The sequence below is a fragment of the Aotus nancymaae genome, unplaced genomic scaffold (genome assembly GCF_030222135.1).
Source record: "Aotus nancymaae isolate 86718 unplaced genomic scaffold, 86718_ANA_hifiasm-v0.15.2.pri h1tg000010l, whole genome shotgun sequence".
NCBI lineage: Eukaryota > Metazoa > Chordata > Mammalia > Primates > Aotidae > Aotus > Aotus nancymaae.
Window position 1 is genome coordinate 35,649,199 of NW_026988421.1, and position 25,861 is coordinate 35,675,059.

At 38.5% G+C, this 25,861-nt stretch overlaps 1 protein-coding gene and 2 pseudogenes across 1 annotated transcript in view; 1 reads left to right on the forward strand and 2 right to left on the reverse strand.

The window, feature by feature from the left end:
- Nucleotides 1–25,861, reverse strand: part of LOC110568730 (cytochrome P450 2C19) — a 70,804-nt gene that overhangs the window by 33,559 nt on the left and 11,384 nt on the right. Inside the window, exons 4-5 of the mRNA XM_064374092.1 lie at nucleotides 19,805–19,965; nucleotides 18,462–18,638 (exon numbers count right to left, since the gene is read on the reverse strand). Of these exons, the coding sequence (XP_064230162.1) occupies nucleotides 18,462–18,638; nucleotides 19,805–19,965 (338 nt within the window). The remainder of the gene's footprint in view (nucleotides 1–18,461; nucleotides 18,639–19,804; nucleotides 19,966–25,861) is intronic.
- On the reverse strand, nucleotides 11,409–17,191 carry LOC105714531 (vacuolar protein sorting-associated protein 16 homolog; annotated as a pseudogene).
- LOC105718884 (tyrosine-protein phosphatase non-receptor type 11-like) lies at nucleotides 23,246–24,349 on the forward strand (annotated as a pseudogene).

Sequence of the window (25,861 nt, forward strand, 5' to 3'; positions counted from 1 at the left end):
GCTCAAACAACTCTCTAGGAACAAATCTAATAATTTAATTTTAAGTGAGCAAAAGATTTGAATAGACATTTCTCAAAATAAGACATACAAATGGCAAACAGACATATGAAAAGGTGTTCAACATTATTGATCATCTGAGAAATGCAAATCAAAACTACAATCAGATACCATCTCACCCCAGTTAAAGTAGCTTATATTCAAGAGACGAGCAATAACAAATGCTGGTAAGGATAGGAAGGAAAGGGAACCCTCATACACTGTTTGTGGAAATTTAAATTCATAAAATTACTATGGAGCAACATTTGGAGGTTCCTCAAAAAACTAAAAATAGAGCCACCAAGTGATCCAGCAATCCCATTGCTAGGTATATACCCGAATGAAAGGAAATCCGTATATCGAAGTGATATCTGCACTCCCATGTTTATTCCAGCACTGTTTATAATAGCTAAGATATGGGAACAACCTAAGTGTTCATCAACAGATGAATGGATAAAAAAATGCGGTACATATACACAGTGGAGTACCATTCATTTATTTAAAAAAAATGAGATTCAGTCATTTGCAACAACACAGATAGAATTGGAGATCATTATGTTAAGTGAAATAAGCCAAGAACAGAAAGACAAACATCACATGTTCTCACTTATTTGTGGGATCTAAAAATTAAAACAATTGAGCCCATGGAGATACAGAGTAGAAGGATGGTTACCAGAGGCTGGGAAGGGTAGTGAGTGAGTGAAGGGGAGTGGAAATTGCTAATGGGTAAAAAAATAATTAGAATTAATGAATAGGGCTTAGTATTTAATAGCACAATAGGGTGACTATAGTCAATGATCATTCAATTATACATTTTTAAATAACTAAGAGAGTATAATTGGATTGTTTGTAACATAAAGGATGAATGCTAGAGGGGATGGGTAAACCATCTTTCCATGATGTGATTATTACACATTGCACTTCTATATCAAAAGATTTCATGTACCCATCAAATATATACACCTTCTGTGTACCCAGAAACATTTAAAATAAGAAATTTTGAAACACACACAAAAAGCTATAAAGCTGTAGTATCTAAAATAACATTATATTGGCCTAAAATCAGACACATGTGCCCATGAAAGAGAATAGAGAACACAGAAATGATTCCATGCCTTTACAGCAAACTTATTATTGACAAGGCACCAAGAACATTCACTGGTGAAAGAACAGTCTCTTCATTAAATAGCACCAGGAAAACAGGATATTTATATGCAGAAAAATTTTAAAAAGGCCAAGTATCTCTCATTATTTACAAAAATAAACTCAAATTAAATAATTAATACATAAAACTACTAGAAGAAAAACAGGAGAAATGATTCAGAGTATTGGTCTGGGCAATGGATAAAACTTCAAAAGCACAGACAACCAAAGGAAAAATAGACAAATCAGATTATATCAAACTGAGAAGCTTCTGCATAGCAAAGAAAGCATTTAATAAAGTGTAAAGACAAACTGAAGAAGGAGGGAAAATATCTGCAATTTTAAAAATCTGACCAGGGTTAATATCCAAAATATACTAGTAACTCAAACAACTCAACAGAAAAAAAAAATACTATAATTAAAATATAGGTAAATAAACTAAACAGATATCTCTCAAAAGAGATATACAAGTGGCCAATAGGTATATGAAAAATGCTCAAGATTATGTCAGCATGAAAATTCAAATCAAAACCACAATGAGATATCAGCTTACTCCAGTTAGAATTGCTATCATCAAAAACACAAAAGACAGCAAATGCTAGTGAAGATTCAGAGAAAGAGAACTCATAAACTGTTATTGGTAATGTAAATTCGTACTGACATGATGGAAAACAGTATGAAGAATTCTCAAAGAACTAAAAATAGAACTACCATATAATCCAGCAATCCGATTCTTGGGTATATAACCAAATGAAAAGATGTTGTTATATCAAAGAGATACCTATACTTCCATATTTACTTAAAGCACTATTCATCATAGCCAAGATATGGAATCAACCTAAGTGCCCATCAACAGATAAATGGGTAAAGAAAGCGTGGTATAAAAACATACACAATGGAATAGTAATTACCAATAAAAAAAAAAAAGCAGAAAATTCTGCCATTCACAGCCACATGGTTGAGATTAAAGGACATTATGTTCAGTGAAATAAGCCTGGCACAGAAAGATAAATAACACATGTTCTTATTCATCTGTGGAAGCTAAGAAAGTTAATCTCATAGAAATAGAGAGCAGAATAGTAGGTAGAGAAGTAGGGGGGATAGCCAGAAGTTGGTTAACACATACAAAAGTTCAGCTATATAAAAGGAGTAAGTTATAGTGTTCTATAGCAGTTTAGGGTGACTATAATTAACAACATATTATTGTATATTTTCAAATAGCTAGAAGAGCAGATTTTTAATGTTTCCAGCACAAGGAAATGAAAAATATTTGAGGTTATAGATACATTCATCATCCTGCTTTAGCATTACACAATGTATACATGTACTGAAATATTAAGTACACCCCATAAATATGTACAATTATTGTGTCCACTAAAATAATAAATTATAAATTTATAATATATCAATAATATAAATTTATATATGATCTATAATATACATTTATGATAATGTATTTAAAATATATACTATATTTTACTATTATACATTTGTAATATTTATAAATTATAAATAAATTATAATAATTGAGTGAATCAAATAAAGGCTAAGAAAAACACAAGAAAATAACAAGTGTTGGTGAGAATATGGAGAAAGTAAAATCCTTATGTCCTACTGACGGGAATGCCATGTAAAATGGTGCAGCTGTTAAGAAAAACATTAAGGCAGTTCAAGAACTAAAAATAGAATTACCACATATCCCAGAAATGCCATTTCTGGGTATACATTCAAAAGAATTGAAAGCAGCACATCAAAAAGATATTTGTTTACCCATATTCATAATAGCATTACTCACAAAACCAAAAGGTGAAAATAATCCAAGGGCCCATCAACAGATAAATGGGTAAGCAAATTTGGTTTATACATACAACAGAATATTACTCACCCTTAGAAAGGAAGAAAAATCTGACACATGCAAAAACATGAATGAACTCAGAGAACATAACATTAGACTAAGTGAAATATGCCAGTCACAAAAGAGAAAATATGTTATGATTCCACTTTAATGAGGTAACCAGCATATTCAATTTCATGGAGACACAAAGAAGAATGTTGGTTGCCATGGGATGGTGGGAGGGAGAAATCTGGAGTTATCATTTGAGGTGGGGGTAGGTTCCACAACATTTTTTCTTGCATCATACACATCTCTGGACACTTCTTTTTGGGCAACCCATTCCTTTTGATAAATTTCAGAGCAAGTGACAAGAGAATGGGAATTTTAACTGCAGCTAGTCTACACAGTCTCTGGCAGATAAGACTGACAAAGACATCAAAGAACGTGGTGGGCAACCCTTATAAGGTTCATCTTCTGTTCTTGTGTTACTATGGAGATGCTTCATGAAATTGTTATTATGAATTAGTTCACATAGTTGAGAAAATTATACAATTTTGGTTTTGTTTGTTGATTGCTTTATTGGTAAGACAGGGTTTTGTCATGCTGCCCAGGCTGTTCACAAACTTCTGAGCTCATGCCATCTGCCTGCCTCACCCTCACAAATGCTGAGATTACAGGCATGATCTACAATGCCTGGCCAAGAGTTATTATTAAATGGATATCTGCTGTAAGTCTGATAGGTTTCCCTTTAAACCTATCAGACTTACAGCAGATCTCTCAGCAGAAACCCTACAAGCCAGAAAAGAGTGGGGACCAATATTTAACATCCTTAAAGAAAAGAACTTTCAACCCAGAATTTCCTATCCAGCCAAACTAAGCTTTATGAGCGAAGGAAAAATTAAATCTTTTGCGAACAAACAAGTACTTAGAGAGTTCACCACCACCAGGCCTGCTTTACAAGAGCTTCTGAAAGAAGCACTGTACATATAAAGGAACAACCAATATCAGCCTTTCCAAAAATATATCAAAAAGCAAAGAACTTTAACACAATAAAAAATTTACATCAACTAATGGGCAAAACAGCCAGCTAGCATCAAACGCCGGTATTAAACTTATATATATTTTAATTGGATAAAAAGCCAAAACCCATCGGTATGCTGCATCCGGGCCCATCTTACATGCAACAATACACAAAGACTCAGAGAGAAGGAGGAAGATTTACCAATCAAACAGAGAGTAAAAATAAACTAATAAACAAAAAGCAGGAGATGCAATTCTCGCCTCTGATAAAGTAGACTTTAAAGCAACAAAGATCAAAAGAGGTGAGGAATGACATTACATAATGGCAAAAGGATCAATGCAACAAGAAGAGCTAACGATTCTATAGATCAACGAGATAGAAAATTAACAAGGACATCCAGGACTTGAACTCAAACCCGGAACAAGTAAACTTAATAAACATTTATAGAACTCTCCACTTCAAATACACAAAACATACATTACCACCTCACACCTATTCCAAAGGTGACTATATAATTGGAAGTAAATCACTCCTCAGTAATCGTATAGCATTTCATAGGTTTAAATTAAATATTGGTTGGCTGTTTGTTTGTTATCTTCTTCCCCTATTCCTTCCTGACTACATCATTAAGTATAATTATCAGTATAAAAGAGGTTTTCAATACCCATTACTGAATTGCATTCTAGCCTGGGCAAGAAAGCAATACTCCCATTCTCTCTCCCTCTTTCTTTTCCTTCTCCCTCCTCCCCATTCTCTCTCTCTCTTTCTCTTCCTTTTTCCTCATTCCTATTCTCTCTCTTTCTCTTTAACAAAAAAAAAAAACAAAAAAAAAACAACCATTTAGCTCTTTGATATTATCTCAGATCTGAACAGAATATATCATTTTTTAATTAAAAAACATGAAGACAGAAAGCTTAAAAAAAAAAAGAAAAAGAAAATAAACTGTGTTGTTAGAAACTTCTCTAATCTTTGACACTTCTAACTCTATCTCCCTCCCGAAAGCCCTAATCTGGACTGGAATTGGCTTTGAGGGTTGTACCAGTATGCATTTTGATAATGCATGATGAAAAAAAAAAAAAAAAAAAAAAATGGATATCAAGTTTCCATTTTGCAAGATTAAAAGAATTATAGATGTATGACAGTGATGTTTGCACAACAATATAAATGTAATTAATGCCAATGTACTCTAGGCTTAAAATGATTAATACAGAAACTTTTGTTATGTGTTTTTTGCCACAATTTATTTTACAAAATTATACACAACTAATAAGTGAGATTTATCCCAGAAATGCAAGGGTGGTTCAACAAGAAAGTCAATCAGTGTATACTATATCATATTGGAATAAAAGGGAAAAACATGTTCATCTCATTAGATGCATAAAAAAGTTGACAACTTTCAACACCCATTATAACAAAAACACTCAGAAAGCTATAAGTGAAATAAAACTCCCTTACCATAATGAAGCATATTTATGAAGACTTAAAAGCCAGAGCATACTAAATTGTGAAAGGTTAAACGCTTACAACTTAAAATCAGAAAGGAAAGAACAAAAAGAAGGATGTCAACTTTTCCTACTATTAGACATAGTATTGGAAATTCTAGCCAGAGCAATTAGGCAAGAAAATAAAATAAAATCCATCCAAATAGGAAAGAAAAAATTCAAATCATGTGTATTTGAAGATAACATAATTCCGCATGTAGAAAATCTCATACAATACACAAAGAAAACAAGTAGAGCTAATAAATGATTTCAGCCTAATCAGGGTACAAGATCAATGCATAAATTAGTCGTGTCTCCATACATCAACAATAAAAAAAAAATTTATGCAAGAGATGCAGAGAAGGCCTTAGACAAAATTCAACAGGCCTTTATGCTAAAAACCCTCAATAAACTAGGTATTGATGGAACATATCACAAAATAATAAAAGCTATTTATGACAAACCCACAGCCAATATCATACAGAATGGGCAAAAACTGAAAGCATTCCCTTTGAAATCTGGCACTAGACGAGGATGCACTCTCTCACCACTCCTATTCAATATAGTATTAGAAGTTCTAGCCAGAGCAATCAGGCAAGAAAAAGAAATAAAGAGTATTCAGTTAGGAAAGGAGGAACACAAATTGTCTCTATTTCCAGATGACATGATTGTATATTTAGAAGACCCCCCTGTCTCAGCCCAAAATCTCCTGAAACTGATAGGCAACTTCAGCAAAGTCTTAGGATCCACAATCAATCTGCAGAAATCACAAGCATTCCTATACACCAATAACTGACAAACAGAGAGCCAAATCAAGAGCTAACTCCCATTCACAATTGCTACAAAGAGAATAAAATACACAACTAACAAAGGATGTAAGGACCTCTTCAAGGAGAACTGCAAACCACTGCTCAAGGAAATAGGAGAGAACGCAAACATATGGAAAAACATTCCATGCTCATGGTTAGAAAGAATAAGTATTATGAAAATGGCCATACTGCTGAAAGTAATTGATAGATTCAACACTATCCCCATCAAGCTACCAATGACTTTCTTCACAGAATTGGAAAAAATCACCTTAAACTTCATATGGAACCAAAAGAGAGCCCGCATAACCAAGCCAATCCTAAGCAAAAAGAACAAAGCTGGATGCATCACGTTACCTGACTTCAAACTATACTACAAGTCTACAGTAATCAAAACAGCATGGTACTGGTACCAAAACAGAGATATAGACTAATGGAACAGAACAAAGGCCTTGGAGGCAATGCCACACATCTACAACCATCTAATCTTTGACAAACCTCACAGAAACAAGCAATGGGGAAAGGATTCCCTGTTTAATAAATGGTGTGGGAAAAACTGGCTATCCATCTGCAGAGAGCTGAAACTGGACCCCTCCTTACACTCTACACTAAGATTAACTCCAGATGGATTAAAGATTTAAATATAGGACGGAGGCAGCAAACCACATTGCCATGTATGTACCTATGCAACAATCCTGCATGATCTGTACATGTACCCCGGAACCTAAAGTATAATTTAAAAAGAAAAAAAGAGAAAGAGAGAGATGCAGCAATGGTTCTAGAAGAAAACACACACACACACACACACACACACACACACAGAGAAGTCCTGAATATATCTTTTTTACCATTTTTCTGAAATGACTGTGTGTGTTTACATCTAAGTAATAGTTATCACCACTTTCTGATCAATTTTAAAACTAATTCTTTCAATAAGTGTTTTTCACAAAAAATCCTGGATTTAGTTCTAAAATCAGAATAAACTATGCAAACTTTGAATACAAAAAAAAAAAAGATTTAAACATAAAACCTAACACCATAAAAATCCTAAAAGAAAACTAGGCAAAACCATTCAGGACATAGGCGTAGGCAAGGACTTCATGACTAAAACACCAAAAGCAATGACAACAAAAGCCAAAATAGAAAAACTGGATCTAATAAAACTTAACAGCTTCTTCATAACAAAAGAAACAATCATCAGAGTGAACTGGCAACCAACAGAATGGGAAGAAATTTTTGTAATCTACCCATCTGACAAAGGGCTGATATCCAGAATCTACAAAGAACTAAAACAGATTTACGAGAGCAAAAAAAAAAAAAAAAAAAAAAAAACCCATTCAAAAGTTGGTGAAGGATATGAACAGACACTTTTCAAAAGAAGACATATATGAGGCCAACAAACATATGAAAAAATGCTCATCATCACTGGCCATCAGAGAAATGCAAATCAAAAATGGTATCACATTGAGATACCATCTCATGCCAGTTAGAAAGGCGATCATTTAAAAATCTGGAGACAACAGATCCTGGAGAGGATGTGGAGAAATAGGAACACTTTTACACTGTCGGTGGGAGTGTAAATTAGTTCAACCATTGTGGAAGACAGTGTGGCGATTCCTCAAGGATCTAGAAATAGAAATTTCATTTGACCCAGCAATCCTATCACTGGGTATATACCCAAAGGATTGTAAATCCTGCTGTTATAAAGGCACATGCACATGTATGTTCACTGCAGCACTGCTTACAATAGCAAAGACCTGGAACCAACCCGAATGTCCATCAATGATAGACTGGACGAAGAAAATGTGGCACATATACACCATGGAATACTATGCAGCCATTAAAGAGGATGAGTTCATGTCCTTTGTAGGGCCATGGATGAACCTGGAAACCATCATTCTCAGCAAACTGACACAAGAACAGAAAACAAAACACCACATGTTCTCACTCATAGGCAGGTGTTAAACAACGAGAACCCATGGGCACAGGGAGGGGATCATCACACACTAGGGTCTGTTGCAGGGTGGGTGGCTAGGGGAGGGACAGCTGCGGGTGGGGAAGTAGGAGAGGAATAACATTAGGAGAAATACCTAATGTAGGTGATGGGGGAATGGAGGCAGCAAACCACTATGGCATGAGTATACATATGTAACAATCCTGCAAGATCTGCACATGTACTCCAGAACTTAAAGTATACAAAAAAAAAAAAAATCTTAAAGGCAGCTAGAGAAAAAGGTCAGGTCACATACAAAGAGAAACTTGTCAAGCTAACAGGGGATGATCAGCCTATTTTCAATATTCATTTAAAAAGGAAATTATAAGAAAGAATTTTCTAACCTGCCAAACTAAGCTTCATAAGAAAGAAGAAATAAAATCTTTTCCAAACAAGTAAATACCAGGAAATTCTGTTACCATTAGACCAGCCTTATAAAAGATCATTAAAAGAGTTCTAAATATGGAAATGAAAGACCTGCTACCACAAAACACACTTAAGTATATAGCCCACAGATTCCATAAAGCAGTCACACAATAGAAATTACAAAACAACCAGCTAACAATTTCACAATAGAATCAAAACCTCAGGTAAAAGGCAAAGTGTAGTACATAGGATTAAAAATAAGACCCATCCTTCTACTGTCTTCAGAGATACAAAGCCCATCTTCTACTGTTAGAAGTAGAAGAGCCATCTCAGACCTAGAAGACCCATCTCAGACCTAGAAAACCCTAAAGAACCTTCCAAAAAGCTCCTGGAACTGTAACACAACTTCAGTGAAATTTCAGTACACAAAACAAATGTGTAAAAATCAGTGGCATTTTTATACACTAATAATTTTCATGCTGAAAGGTAAATCAAGAACCCAATCCCATTTATAATAGCCACAAAAAGAAAACCTAGGAATACAGCTAAAAAGGGGGACAAAAGGTCTCTACAAAGGAGAACTACAAAGCACTGCTGAATAAAATCATAGATGACACAAAAAAATGGAAAAACAGCTCATGCATATGGATTGAAACAATCAATATCATTAAAATGACTAGACTGCCAAAGCAAACTACAGATTCAATGTTATTCCTATCAAACTACCAGTGTCTTTTTTCACAGAATTAGAAAAAAAACTATTCTAAAATTCACACGGAACCAAAGAAGAGCCCAAATAGCCAAAACAATCCTAAGCAAAAGGAACAGTTGAAAGCTTCACATAAGGTGACTTCAAACTATACTGTAATATTACAGTAACCAAGACAACATGTAACTGGTACAAAACAAATTGAACAGAAGTAGAGAAGCCAGATAAAGCCACACCCCTATAGCTATCTGATATTCAACAAAGTTGACAAAAATAATCAATGAGGAGATGAGTATCTATTCAGTAAATTGAACTAGGATAACTGGCTAGCTACATGCAGAATGAAACTGGAACACTTCCTTGCACTATATACAAAAATTAACTTGAGATGGAATAATGATGTAAATTTAAGACCTCAAACTATAAGAATTCTATAGAAAAAAAATCTATGAAATATCATTCTGGATACAGGCTTTGTCAAAGAGTTTATGAATAACTCCTCAGAAGCAACTGGAACCAAAATAAATATTGACAAGTGGGACCTAATAAAAGTGCTTCTGCACAGCAAGAAAAACTATCAACAGAATAAACAGACGACCTACAGAATGGGACAAAATATTTGCAAACTGTGACTCCAACAATGGTCCAATATCAAGAATTTATAAGAAACTTAGACAATTAAACAAGTTAAAAAACAAATAACCCCATTAAAAAGTGGACAAAAGACACATATTCTTCAAAGAAGACATACACATGGCCAACAACCATATGACAAAAATGCTCAACATCACTAATCATCAGATAAATGCAAATCAAAACCACAATAAGATATCTCATACCAGTCAGAATGGATATAATTAAAAAGCCAAAAAATAAGAGATGTTGGTGAGGCTGCAGAGAAAAGGGAACACTTATACGCTACTGGTGGGAATGTCAGTTAGTTCAGCCATTATGGGAAGCAGTTTGGAGCTTTCACAAAGAACTAAAAACAGAACTGCCATTTGATGCAACTATTTCACCACTGGGCATGCACCCAATGGAAAACAAATTGTTCTACCAAAAAGACACATGTGCTTGTATGTCCATCCCTGCACTAGTCACAATAGGAAAGACATAGAAACCACCAATGGTGTGTGGCATAAAGAAAATGTGGTATATACACACCATGAAATGCTATGCAGCCATTAAAAATATCATATCTTTGCAGCAACATAGATGCAGCTGGAGGCCATTATCTTGAGAGAATTAATGCAGCAACAGAAAACCAAACACCACATGTTCTCATATAAAAGTGGGATACAAATATGGAAACAATACACACTGGCAATTACTATAGACGATAGAGAGATATAGAAGCAAGAGCTGAAAAACTACCTATTGGATACTATCCTCACTACCTTGGTGATGGAATAATTTGTACCCTAAACTTTAGCATCACACAATATACCTATGTAACAAACTTGAACATGCAATTCCTGAATCTAAAATAAAAGTTGAACATTTTTTTAAAAAAGATATTTCATATAGTATCATTTCAAAATCAGCCAATCAATGATGATAACTAAATACAAAATTTAAAGTAAACTTGATTTTAAAACGAAACTGGTCCTCCGTCTCCGAGGTGGGATGCAGATATTAGTGAAGACCCTGACTGGTAAGACCATCACCCTCGAGGTCAAGCCCAGTGACACCGCTGAGAATGTCAAGGCAAAGATCCAGGACAAGGAAGGCATCCCTCTTGACCAGCAGAGGTTGATCTTTGCCAGAAAGCAGCTGGAAGAAGGGTGCACCCTGTCTGACTACAACATCCAGAAAGAGTCCACTCTACATCTGGTACTTTTTTTTTTTAAGTATTCCAATGTTATTTACAACCAGACAGCCCTGCTACCACCCACCAATCCCCCCTCCACACTGCCTCCTCAGCATTGCTCTTGGGGAGGAGCTGGATGAACTATGATCCTTCTGCCAAGCCCAGGTGCTGGGAGGAACACATTGCTTGAGATGTGCAGGGTGGACTCATCACTTCTTCTGGGCTTGTGCACTGGCCCATTCAATCTTGTCAGCTGTGGCCCCATCTGTGGCTCCCATGCAGTGGGACAATACGAGGCTCAGCTCAGCCTCGTTCAGGTGTTCGATGGCCACGTCTGCAGCCTGAGCCACGTCGCCAATAAGAAGCAAAGCCTTGACCTTCTGCTCAGGACCCAGATGGGAAGCATACTTCTTGGCTTTGTATTTATTGTGTTGTTTCATGCAGATCTCCATAAAAGAGATCCAATGGGGGATTTCTTGCTCTTGGAAAACTTCTCTAGTTCTTCCCAGTCTTCCAAATCTGCCAGTGCAGTCAGCTTCAGCCACCAGAGCCTCTTGACAGGGATGAGGAAGTCACGTGCCAGCTGCTCTGCACGCTTGTTGTGACCACCAAGAACGAGAGCAGTAATAGTGTCATGCAGACACAGGTCTAGGAAATGGCCCCCTAGCTTGTCTTCTAGGCTCCGCCACAGCCATGGGAGCTGCATTTGATCCTCTGTAGCCTTGGCTGCAAACTCATTCTTGGCCTTGTAGAAGGCATCGGCGGCTGTCTGAAGAGCTGCTATTCAGCCCTCAATCCGCTTTTCTGCAGCATAGCTGGCTCGGATGTGGAAGCTACCCAATTCCTGGTGATTGTCATCCTGATTATAAAGGTCCTTCAGCATCTCTAATTCTTGGTGCTTACAGAACTGTCAGTACAAACTCAGGGCCATGGGCTGATTCGGAAGAGTCATGAAAAAATCTCCTCAGTTCAGCTCATTCTTCAGGTGCAGCAACACTGTGAACACCAGGTCAGTGTCCCCACTCTCAATGGCCTTGCTTAGTGCCAGTTTGCTCCTCTTCATCTTTAGGAAAAGGGGTACCTGATCCCCTGAGCGTGGCTCATACTCCAGCAGGTTGATGGCCAGCTCCGTGCGGCCACAGCCATAGGCTCATGAAGCAATGTCAGAGTAAGAGACACCAGGTGTGTCCCCCAGCTTCTGGTTAATGGCTCAAGCCACATCCTCATCTGAGACATCCTTCTCTTGCACCTTATAGTAGGCCCAATGGGCCAGGATCCTGCTGATGCCCTGTACTTCAGGAAGGTGCAAGTACTCACATATCTGGATGGCCAGGGGATGAAGTCTCTGCAACACAAGCCTGTCCAGCAGCACCTGGATGGTGAGCTGCTTGTGTTGGCTATAGGTGAGTAGGATCCCAATGTGATAGTCCCTAATGGCATTGAGCACATGCAGGTCTTGACACATGCGCACGAAGCTGTCGGGTGGAAATCTGTCCAGGAAACACTTTCCGAAGGAGGCGGCCCTGAGCAGACTCTTCCACGTCTGGCTGGTACTCATGTCCTGCGGCCCCAATGCACTGCTGTATGGCCTGGGTCAGCCGGCCCAGCTCCTGGATCTCCTGCAGGTACTCATCTGCCTTCTGGCTCTCTTTCTCATATTCTTTCTGAACCTCCAGGAGCAGCGCCCCGGGGGCTATTGAGGCAATTTTGAAGATCTCCTTCTTGGCCGTTGGAACCTCATGCAGAAACTCGTGGGTGCTACAGGAGACGATGCGGACACCATGGAGCTCAGGTACCAGGTAGGAGTCCTCGTCCAGCACAAACTGCGTGCTCTCGGGTGCATCGCCCACCACAATCAGCCGCCTCTCCGAGGCCACCGACACAGCCCTCTCTTTGCTACGAGGACGGCTGCACCAGACATAGACAAGCAAGCTGGAAGCTTGTGTGGGTGAACGCGAGTAGGAAAGAACTACCTGTGACTAGGTATTTTCAAAATGGCGGCTTTATCATCCCTTCCCTTTGCCAGTCATGTGTACCATAAGGAGCAGACAAAATGGCACGAATCAAGTGGAAAGTCCTATTTGCATAATAAAATTAGAGTGGGGTGGCCAGCCTTCCCCACCTGCTATGTAAATGTCACACTTGATTGAACCAATCATCTGCTTTGGAGGTGCCCAGATGTTGCAGTTGAACTCACACAGCTTCTCCTTGAGTGATGCCGTCCCCATCTAGATGTAGCCTGTGTATGTGAAGAGTGCCAGATGTCGGTAGGTGAAGGAGTCAGCCATCTGCAGGAAGCTGCTTACTCCTGGGCTCAGGCCAGGGGGGTCACTGTGGAGCAGGCTTCATGGTCCAGGAGGTATAGATCAGGCACCACAGCCAGAAGAATGTGTGCCACTCGGTCCTGGCACAGCACAGTCCAACAGGAGGGTGCACTTTGCAGACCTGGCACCTCTGGCATCCAGCGGAGTTTGAGGTCACCCACATTGGCACTGAGGGTGAAGTGGTGCAGTTCAATTGTACAGGATACTATTTGTTAGAAAATGATTTGGGGCTGCTTTTCATTAAAAAGAGAAACCTTACCAAGGACTCCCAAATGCTTACTATCTCCCGAAGTAATTTCTTCTTAATTTCTGTATCAGCGAGTACTCAATTTCCAACTTCAAAACTTACTACAAAGTATAATAATCAAAACAGTGTGGTACTAGCATACAGACACCAAGACCAATGGAATAAAACTGAAATCAAGAAATAAACCTAAACATCTATGGCCAATTTACTTTGATCAAGGGTGCCTAAACCATTCAATCTGAGGAAAAAATCTCTTCAATAAATGATGATAAGACCATTGGATGACAAAATGCAAAAGAATGAAGCTGGAACCTTCCCTACCTCACTCCAAATGAAAAATATAACTAACAATGACTGGAAAAACTTAAATATAAGAGCCAAAACTATAAAACTCTTAGAATAAAACATAGGAGTACATCTTTATGACTTAATATTTGGCAATAGATTTATAAATTTGATAGCAGAGTGGCAAAAGAAAAAATAGATAAACCAAACTTCATCAAAATTAAAGTTTGTCCAACAAGAATATAATTAAGAATGTGAAATAGCCACTGACAGAATGGGAGGAAATATTTTTATATTATGTATATGTGAGAGTTTAATGATTTGGATACACAAACAATTCTGACAGCTTAAAAAGAAAAATAAGGGTAACTTAATTTAAATAAAAAATGGACTTAAATGGCATTTCTCCAAAGAAGATATACAAATAAGTAATAGTATATTAAAAGAAGTTCAAAATCACTGATCATTAAATACAAGTTAAAACCACAATGAGAGCTGGGTGTGATGACTCACACCTGTAATCGCAGCACTTAGGGAGGCCAAGGTGGGCAGATCACCTGAGGTCAAGCATTCTAGACCAGCCTGGCTAACATGGTGAAACCCCATTTCTACCAAAAATATAAAAATTAGCCAGATGTTGTGGTGCATGCCTGTAATCCCAGCTACTCTGGAGGCTGAGGCAGGGGTATTGCTTGAACCCAGGAGGCAAGATTCCAGGGAGCTGAGATCACGTCACTGCACTCCAGCCTGGGCAACAGAGTGAGACTCTGTCTCTAAATAAATCAATAAATTCACACTGAGATACCACTGTGCATTCACTAGGATGGCTTTAATAAATACAGAAAATTACAAGTATTAGCAACTATGTGGAAAAATAGAAATCCTTCTACACTGCTGGAAGGAATATAAAGTGCCACATTCACTGTAGAAAAGTTTAACACTTATACAAGAAGATAAACATAAAATTACCATTTGACCCAGCAACTCAACTCCTGAGAATATACCCAAGAATAATTAAAACATGCCCATAAAGAAACATACACAATGGTCAACACAAGATAATCTATAAGAGCCCAAAGTTGGAAAAAACGCAAATGTCCATAAACAGATGAATAACAAATTGTGATATATGTGCATGGAAAATGAAATGTTTTTCAGCCACAAAAAATAATGAAGTGCTGATATATGCTGCAACTTAGATGACTCTTCAAAACATTGTAAGTGAAACAACCCAGAAATAACAGGTTACATATGCTATGAGTCCTTTATATAGCCATAACAGGAAATCTCATAGAGACAGAAAGATTAGAGGTCATTACATGATGTAGTAAGGGAATGGAGTGATTATTTAATCAATATGATATGTTTTTGTGGAGTGATAAAAACATTTTGAAACCAGAGAAAGCTGGTGGTTGCACAACACTGTGAAAGCATTAAATACCACTTAAGTGTACTCTTTAAACTGGTTAATCTATGTTATGTGAATTTCACTTCAATTTTTTAAATGGTGTAACTCCCTGTTCTACAGATTTATTGCAATCCTGTCAAAATCCCCTTTGGCTCCTTCGAAGAAAAGCAAGTTCTTAGAAACCAACAGAGACTTAGACTTCCAATTTGTTAGTCCGCATCTTTTAATTAGGGCATTTAGCCCATTTACATTTAAGTTTAATATTGTTATTTGTGAATTTGATCCTGTCATTATAAAGCTAGCTGGTTATTTTGCCCATTAGTTGACACAGTTTCTTCATAGTGCCAACCGTCTTTACCATTTGGTATGTTTTTGCAGTGGCTGGTACTAGTTGTTCCTTTCCATATTCAGTGCTTCCTTGAGGAGCTCTTGTAAGGCAGGCCTGATGGTTACAAAATTTCTCAGCATTTACTTGTCTGTGAGGGATTTTATTTCTCCCTCACTTATGAAGCTTAGATTTTCTGGATATGAAATTCTAGGCTAAAAATTATATTATGTAAGAATGTTAAATATTGGCCCCCAGTCCCTTCTGGCTTGTAAAGTTTCTCCTGAGAGATCTGCTGTTAGTCTGATGGCCTTCCCTTTATGGGTAACCTGAACTTTCTCTCTGGAAGTCCTTAACATTTTTTTCCTTCATTTCAACCTTGGGGAATCTGATTATGTGTCTTGGGATTGCTATTATCAAGGAGTATCTTTGTGGTGTTCTCCATAGTTTCTGAATTTGAATGTTGGCCTGCCTTGCTGGAATGGGGAAGTTCTCCTGGATAATATCCTGAAGAATGTTTTCCAACTTGGTCCCATTCTCCCTATCACTTTCAGGTACACCGATCAAATGTAGGTTTGGTCTTTTCACATAGTCTTATATTTCTTGGAGGCTTTGTTCATTGCTTTTCATTCATTTTTTTCTAATCTTGTCTTCATGCTTTATTTCACTAAGTTGATCTTCAATCTCTTGATATCCTCTCTTCCGCTTAATTGATTCATCTATTGATACCTGCATATGTTTTGTATAAGTTCTCGTGCTGTGTTTCCCAGCTCCATCAGGCCATTTATGTTCTTCTCTAAACTGGTTATTCTAGTTAACAATTCCTTTAACCTTTTTTCAAGGTTCTTAACTTCCTTGTATTGGGTTAGAACATGCTTTTTTACCTTGGTCGAGTTTTTTATAAACCACCTTCTGAAGCCTGCATCTGTCAAGTCACTAAACTCACTCTCTGCCCTGTTTTGTTCCCTTGCTGGTGAGGAGTTGTGATCCTTTGGAGGAGAAGAGGCATTCTGGTTTTTGAAATTTTCAGCATTTTTTCACTAGTTTTTCCTCATCTTTAAGGATTTATCTACCTTTGTTCTTTGATGCTGGTGACCTTTGGATGGAGTTTTTGTGTAGACATCCTTTTTGTTGATGTTGATGCTATTTCTTTCTGTTTGCTAGTTTTCCTTCTAACACTTAGGCCCCTCTTCTGCAGGTCTGCTAGAGTTTGCTGGAGCTCCACTCCAGATGCTGTTTGCCTGGGTATCACCAGCAGAGGTTGCAGAACAGCAAATATTGTTGCCTGTTCCTTTGTCTGGAAGCTTTGTCACAGAGAGACACCTGCCAGACACCAGCCAGAGCTCTTCTGTCTGAGGTGTCTGTCGACCCCTGCTGGGAAGTGTCTCACAGTCAGGAGGCATGGGGGTTAGGGACCCACCTGAGGAGGCAATCTGTCTTTTAGAGATCTTGAGTGCTGTGCTGGGAGATATGCTGCTCTCTTCAGAGCTGGCAGGCAGGAATGTTTAAGTCTGCTGATGCTGTGCCCACAGCCAACTCTTTCCCCAGGTGCTCTGTACTAGGGAGATGGGAGTTTTATCTATAAGCCCCTGAGTGGGGCTGCTGCCTTTCTTTCAGAGATGTCCTGCCCAGGGAGGAGGAATATAGAGAGGTAGTCTGGCTACAGAAGCTTTACCAAGCTGCAGTGGACTCCACCCAGTTTGAACTTCCTGGAAGCTTTGTTTACACTGTGAGGGGAAAACTGCCTACTCAAGCCTCGTAATGGTGGACAACACTACCTCCATCAAGCTCCAGCATCCTAGGTCAACTTCAGACTGCTGTGCTGGCAGTGAGAATTTCAAGCCACTGGATCTTAGCTTGCTGGGCTCCATGAGGGTGGGTTCCACTAGAGCACTTGGCTCTCTGGCTTCAGCCCCCTTTCCAGGAGAATAAACAGTTCTGTCTCACTTTACAGACTCCTTTCCAGGAGAGTAAAACAGTTCTGTTTTCACTGGGGTGTTAAAAAAAAAAAAAAAAAAAAAAAAAAAAAAAAAAACTCCTGCAGCTAGCTTGGTGTCTGCCCAAATGGCCACCAAGTTTTGTGCTTGAAACCCAGGGCTCTGGTGGTATGGGCACCTTAGAGAATCTCCTGGTCTGTGAGTTGCGAAGACCATGGAAAAAGTGTAGTGTATGAGCTAGATAGCACCATCCCTCATGGCAGGGTCCCACAAGGCTTCCCTTGGCTAGGGGTGCGAGTTACTTGACCCCTTGTGCTTCCCAGGTAAGGCAACACCCCATCCTGCTTCTGCTCACCCTCCTTAGGCTGCACCCACTGTCTAACCAGTCCCAGTGAGATGAACCAGGTACCTCAGTTAGAAATGCAGAAATCGCCTGCCTTCTGTGTTGATCTTGCTGGAATCTGCAGACTGGAGCTGTTCCTATTTGGCCATCTTTATTATTTGGGTAGATTATTTTTATGTAAACAATTTTGTCTATGTACTCTAATTATTTAACAATTTAGTTATATATTTTCCATGATGCTTACTGGATATTCATGCATACAATAAAAACTTAAAGTGCTTCTCTAGCAATTCTGCTTGACCAGTTAAACATCCCTAGTAAACACAGAATCACTAGTCAATGAATCACAAATATACAAGCAGTCACGTAACTAAGCTTTTGTTAACATTTTACCTTCTTCATTTTGATCAGGAAACAATCAATGAAGTCCCGAGGGTTGTTAATGTCTACTGATTCTTGGTGTTCTTTTACTTTCTCCAAAATAAAACTTTTTATCAAAGCAACGTTTTTAAGTAACTTGTTATGGGTTCCCGGGAAATAATCAATGATAGGAGGAAAACTATTGCAGATCTAAGAGAAAACAATAATTTATTAAATTAAAAGTATTTAATAAAGGCATATATACTATATACCATGCTCTGGTTGTAAATTACAGCTACAAATATAAATAAAATATATTATATATCTTGATAGAGAAATTTTTTGTTGTACATATGTAGTAATTCTCTGATAATAAAAGATTTGAGGAAGAAAATTTTGACCAGAAAATCAAAGATGATAATCATTTCCTAGACTCATACCTCCTTTTTTTTGTAGTATAAAAGCATCTTTATATTAACTCTCTTACTTTTTAAAACAATGCTTCTCTACAATCTTGAAATATAAGATAGTATAAATTAATACATTCACATTTTGTAGATAGCAGCATAGGTTAAGAGAGTTTGGACAATCTGATTAATAGTACAAAGCTAGTCCCTGCTTTGTTGATTTCTATCAAGCAGCCTCTGAAATGAAATTAGCATTTTAGAAGTAGGAGGGGCTCAAAGATACTTCAAATTCTAACTGTGTACCAGAGCAGTTAAATGACTTCTCTAATATTACACAATTATTATTTAGGTAGAGTATAAAATATGCCAATTCAGCACAGGGTAAAAGTGTGATGTCTGTTTATGGTGTCATACACCATAAAACCAATAATTTTGTCATTCCTAACCCAGCTATCTCATCAGCTAGAATCCCAATTGAGATATCAAACACCCCTGCCTTATTCGGTGTTTTTTGGCAGCGTCTATGGTCCCAATATTCTCCCTCCTTGAAGGAGATGATGTCCTTTAGATTAGGATATTTCTTCCGCATAATATGACAAAGTGTGAATTGGAGAACAAGTTTTATGAGTAATGGAGGCCTCCAAAGTGCCTGGATGTCCATGGAGTGATGTGGGCATGCTTTTGGGCTGTCACCAAAGTACTTTATAAAAACAAGGCTTTGGAGTTGAGTGAAAAAAACACTGATCAGGGAGCTAATGGGCTTAGAAGCCAAGCCTGTATTGGGGCATTTATTTCTTGTGCATAAAATAAAGAGATTGGGCATCTTTCCCAGATATTCACCCCATGGTTGTCTGGGTATGACTGTAGTATTCAAAAATGCACTTCAGAGCTTGGTTCATATAGAATTTTGGATTTGTCAGAAAAAAATAGCATAAGTGGTTTCTCAGGAAACAAAAATCTTGGCCTTACCTGGAGCCAGGGGGTGCTCACAATCTTGGTGTTTTCATTCAACCTTCCCATCAAGTTAAGAAATTGCTGATCTTTATAATCAAAACGTTCACGGAAAACAATGGAGCAGATCACATTGCAGGGAGCACAGCCCAGGAGGAAAGTGGGATCACAGGGTAAGGCTACAGAATTAGAAACAATTTTAAAACACTATTAAACTTTAGATATAAAACACTTTGTTAACAGATAGTAATAGTTTAGACATTTTAAGCAATATCTTACCTACAAAGTCCCTTAACAGCGAAAAAGTGCTCAGCTTGCATAAAATCAACACATCACTATGACATTAATCCTGAGTTGACCAATGACAACCTAGCTGGTTAAAAAACGGTTGTCCAAATGCTAAATTTACATTCACAGCCTATTTGCCTTTACTTTGGGGGAAAAAGAAGAGAGAGAGAGACTTTTTTAAAAACCTAGTAATTCAAGTTTCAGAGGAAATCACATCAGTCTGCAAAGTCTGTAGACAACAAGGCACTAAGATAGAAAGGGTGAGAATAATCGGAGATTTCAAAGCTTTTTATATATAAAGAATAGCTGAAAGAATCATGTGTTGAGCCAGTAGAGAGCAACTGGAGAGACTTTGGGTGAATTCATGTATTTGAGGAAATAAATGTAAGAAGCAGAATGTTTTTTATGAGAAGGAAAACAAATATGAATGAATAGTATGTCTAACAGAGATTAGTTTGCCAAAAAATTAAATGAAAACTTTTTATTTGAAATATAAATCCCAGGTAAGGCAAAAAAGAAAAAGTAAACTGATAAATGGAGTTTTTTGTTTCTTTAGTTTTTCAAAAATGAATTTTCTTCTTTGGGAACTAAATGCCCATCATCTCTAATCATTCTTCAAATTTTAGTAATTTGAAATTTGACATTGATTAGGCCAAGTCTATTATTTAATAGCTAAATAACTTAAATTATAGGAAAGGTTTTCTGGGTTGGTGGAGGATCTCTAAAATAAAGTTGTTGTATCCAAGTGATTGATAAACTTTGTATTTTTAAAAATTTTAAATTTTACTTTAAGTTCTGAGACACATGTGCAGAAGGTACAAGTTTGTTACACAGGTATATATGTGCCATGGTGGTTTACTGCACCTATGAATCTGTCATCTAGGTTTTAAGCCCCACATGCATTAGGTATTTGTCCTAAAGCTCTCCCGCCCATTGCCTCCCACCCCTTGACAGGCCCCAGTGTGTGATGCTCCCCTCCTTGTATCTGTGTGTTCTCATTGCTCAACTCTCACTTATGAGTAAGAGCATGTTCTGTTTTATTTTCTGTTCTTGTGTTAGTTTGCTGAGAATGATGGTTTCCAGCTTTATCCATGTCCCTCAAAAGGACATGAACTCATCCTTTTTTATGGCTGCATAGTATTCCATAGTGTATATATGCCATGTTTTCTTTATTCAGTCTATCATTGATGGGCATTTGGGTTGTTCCAAGCCTTTGCTATTGTAAATAGTACTGCAATAAACATACATGTGCTTGTAATCTTTACAGTAGAATGATTTATAATTCTTTTAGCATATACCCAGTAATGGAATTGTTGGGTCCAATGGAATTTCGTGTTCTAGATCCTTGAGGAATCATCACACTGTCTTCCACAATGGTTGAACTAATTTACATTCCCACCAACAGCATAAAAGTGTTCTTATTTCTCCACATTCTTGCCAGCATCTGTTGTTTCCTGACTTTTTAATTATAGCCATTGTAACTGGCATGAGATGGCATTTGTGGTTTTGATTTGCATTCTCTAATGGCCAGTGATAATGAGCTTTTTTTCATACATTTGTTGGCCACTTAAATATCTTCTTTTGAGAAGTGTCTCTTCATAACCTTCACCCACTTTTTGATGGGGATATGTTTTTTTTTCTTGTAAACTTGTTTAAGTTCCTTGTGGATTCTGGATATTAGACCTTTGTCAGATGGATAGATTGCAACAACGTTCTTCAATTCTGTAGATTGCCTGTTCACTCTGATGATAGTTTCTATTGCTGTGCAGAAGCTCTTCAGTTTAATTAGATCCCATTTGTCAGTTTTGAATTTTGTTGCCATTGCCTTTGGTGTTTTAGTCACAAATTCTTTGTCCATGCCTATATCCTAAATTGTATTGCCTAGGTTTTCTTCTATGGTTTTTATGGTTTTAGGTCTTACACTAAGTCTCTAATCCATCTTGAGTTACTTTTTGTATGAGATGTAAGGAAGCGGTCCAGTTTCTGTTTTCTGCACATGGCTAGCCAGTTTTTCCAACACCATTTATTAAATAAGGAATCCTTTCCCCATTGCTTGTTTTTGTCAGGTTTGTTGAAGATCAGTTGGTTGTAGATGTGTGGTGTTACTTCTGAGGGCTCTGATATGTTTATATATCTGTTTTTGCTATCAGTACCATGATGTTTTGGTTATTATGGCCTTGTAGTATAGTTTGAAGTCAGGTAATGTGATTCCTTCAGCTTTGTTCTTTTTACTTAGGATTGTCTTTGTTATACAGGGTTTTTTTTGGCTTCATATGAAATTTAAAGTAGTTTTTTCAAAGTTCTGAGAAGAAAGTCTATGGTAGTTTTATGGGAATAGCATTGAACCTATAAATTACTTTAGGCAATATGGCCATTTTCACAATATTGATTCTTTCTATTCATGAGCATGGAATGTTTTTCTATCTGTTTGTGTCCTCTCTTATTTCCTTGAACAGTGGTTTGTAGTTCTCCTTGAAGAGGTCCTTCACATCCCTTGTAAGTTGCATTCCTAGGTATTTTATTCTCTTTATAGTCATTTTGAATGGGAGTTCACTCATGATTTGTCTATCTGCTTGTCTCTTATTGGTATATAGGAATGCTTGTGATATTTGTGCATTGATTTTGTGTCCTGAGACTTTACTAAAGTTGCTTATGAGCTTAAAGAATTTAGTGGCTGAATAGGGTTTTCTAAATATACAATTATATCATCTGCAAATAGAGACAATTTCACTTTCTTTCTTCCTATTTAGATACCCTTCATTTCTTTCTCCTGCCTGATTGTTTTGGCCAGAACTTTCAATACACTGTTGAACAGGAGTGCTGAGAGAGGGCATCTTTGTCCTGTGCTGGTTTTCAAAGAAAATGCTTCCAGCTTTTGCCCACTCAATATGATATTGGCTATGGGCTTGTCATAAATAGCTCTTATTATTTTGAGATATTAAACTTTATATTTAAAGAGCTCCCAGAGGGTGGAGGAGAAGTGAGCTGGGCCTGGGGGCAGCTGCACAGTCTCTGGCATCCCCAGGCCTGGAGGGGGGGTTGTGCATGGCCAGCTGGCTCTGCCCTGCCTCCAGTCCTGAGCAAGCCTCCCTTGGGCCTACCTGATGTGACCAAGCCCAATGGAGCCTCAACAAGGAGGGATCCATCACGGAGCCGGAGGGCAGAAGGGACATGACATCATGGAGATTATTTCATCCAAATATCCCTGGTGTGGAGGCAGAAAACCTATTGTTGACAAGAGGAGTTGACGGCAGTTTTTTGGCAAGGCCTAGTAAAAGTAATCCTGGAGACTTCACACTTTCCATTAGAAGAAATGGAGCTGTCACCCACATAAAGATTCAGAACATTGGTGATTATTATGACCTGTATGGAGGGGAGAAGTTTGTCACTTTAGCTGAGTTGGTCCAGTATTACATGGAACATCACGGGCAGTTAAAAGAGAAGAATGGAGATGTTACTGAGCTAAAATATCCTGTGAACTGTGCAGATCCTATCTCTGAAAGGTGGTTTTATGGACACTTCTCTGGGAAAGAGGCAGAGAAACTATTAACTGAAAAAGGAAAGCATGGTAGCTTTCATGTAAAAGAGAGCCAGAGCCACCCTGGAGATATTGTTCTTTCTGTGCACACCAGTGATAACAAAGGAGAAGGCAATGACGGCAAGTCTAAAGTGACCCCATGTTATGATTTGCTGTCAGGAACTGAAATATGACATTGATAGAGGAGAATGGTTTGATTCTTTGACAGATCTTGTGGAAGATTACAAGAAGAATACTATGGTGGAAACATTGTGTAGAGTACTACAACTCAAGCAGCCCCTTAATATGACTCATATAAATACTGTTGAAATAGAAAGCAGAGTTCGAAAACTAAGCAAATTAGCTGAGACCACAGATAAAGTCAAACAAGGCTTTTGGGAAGAATTTGAGATACTACAACAAGAGTGCAAACTTCTCTGCAGCTGAAAAGAGGGTCAAAGGCAAGAAAACAAAAACAAAAATGGATATAAAACACCCTGCCCTTTGATCATACCAGGGTTGTCTTAAATGACGGTGATCCACTAGCTTGTTTCAGATTATATCAATGCAAATATCATAATGCCTGAATTTGAAACCAAGTGCAACAACTCAAACCCCAAAAAGAGTTACATTACCACACAAGGCTGCCTGCAAAACATGGTGAATGACTTTTGGCAGATGATGTTCCAAGAAATTTCTGAGTGATTGTCATAACAACAAAAGAAGTGGAAAGAGGATTGAGTAAATGTGTCAAATAATGGTCAGATGAGTATGATTTTAAAGAATATGGGGTTGACTTCTGCCATGATGGCCAAATAGGAACAGCTCTGGAGTGCAGTTCCCAGCAAGAGCAATGCAGAAGGTGAGTGATCTCTGCATTTCCAACTGAGGTACCAGGTTGATCTCAATGGGACTGGTTGGACAGTGGGTGTAGCCCAAGCAGAGCAAACCAAGGCACTGTGGGGCACTGCCTCACTCAGCAAATGCAATGGCCCAGAGGACCTTCCCCCACCCAACAGAGGCCATCAGGAAGTTTTTCAGCCACTCTGGCACACCGGTTTGGATGCTGCACCTCTCCTGTGGTCTTTGCAGCCCACAGACCAGGAGATTCCCACCGGGCCAACAGGCATTGTGGGTTTCCATTGCAAATCTGGGCAGCTGATTCAGCCGGTGCCGGGGGTTTCCAGCACAAACGTGAGTGGCTGTTTGGGCTAGTGCATGGAACACTTGTGAGACAGAGCTACCCATACCCCTGAGAGAAAGGGGGCTGAAGGTGATGAGCCAGGTGTTCCGGCTCAGTGGGTCCCACCCCCACAGATACCAGCAAGCTGAATCCCACTGGCTTGGGATTTTGACAGCCAGCACAGCAGTTTGAGCTCAGCCTGGGATGGTCAAGCTTGGTAGGGGGACGGGCATCTGCCATTACTGTAGCAGTCTGACATTACCAAGGCAGTCCACCAATACTGAGGCAGTTCTAACCTTACCGGTGTAAACAAAAGCACAAAGAAGTTTACACAGAAGCTTGATGGAGCCTGTGGCAGCTCAGCAATGCCTCTGCAGGCAGACTGTGACTAGACTCCCTCCTTGCTAGACAGGGCATCTCTGAAAAAATTACACATCCCATCAGGGACTTATAAACAAAGCCCAAATTTCCTGGTACAGAGCACGTGGGAAAAGGGGCAGTTGTCAGTTCCACTGAAGCAGATTTAAACGTCCCTGCCTAGCAGCTCTGAAGAACCAACGAAGCTTCCAACAAAGCACTTGAGCTCTGAGACGGGACAGACTGCCTCCTCAATTGGTTCCCTGACCCCCATATATCCAAAGAGACACCTCATACAGGGGAGCTCTGGCTAGAATCTGGCAGATACCCTTCTGGGACAAAGCTACCAGAAGAAGGAACACGCAGCAATCTTTGCTGTTCTGCTGGTGATTCCCAGGCAAACAGGGTCTTGAGTGACCACCAGCAAACTCCAGCAGAGCTGCAGCAGAGGGTCCTGACTGTTATAAGGAAAACTAACAAACAGAAAGAAATCGATTCAACATGAACAAAAACAACACCCACTAAGAGACCCCATCCAAAGGTCACCAACTTCAAAGACCAAAGGTAGATAAATCCATGAATATAAAAAGAACGTGAAAAAAGGCTGAAAATTCCAAAACAACATAAAGTCTCTTCTCCTACAAAAGATCACAACTCCTCACCAGCAAGGAAACAAAACTGGATGGAGAATGAGTTTGACGAATTGACAGAAGCAGGCTTCAGAAAGTGG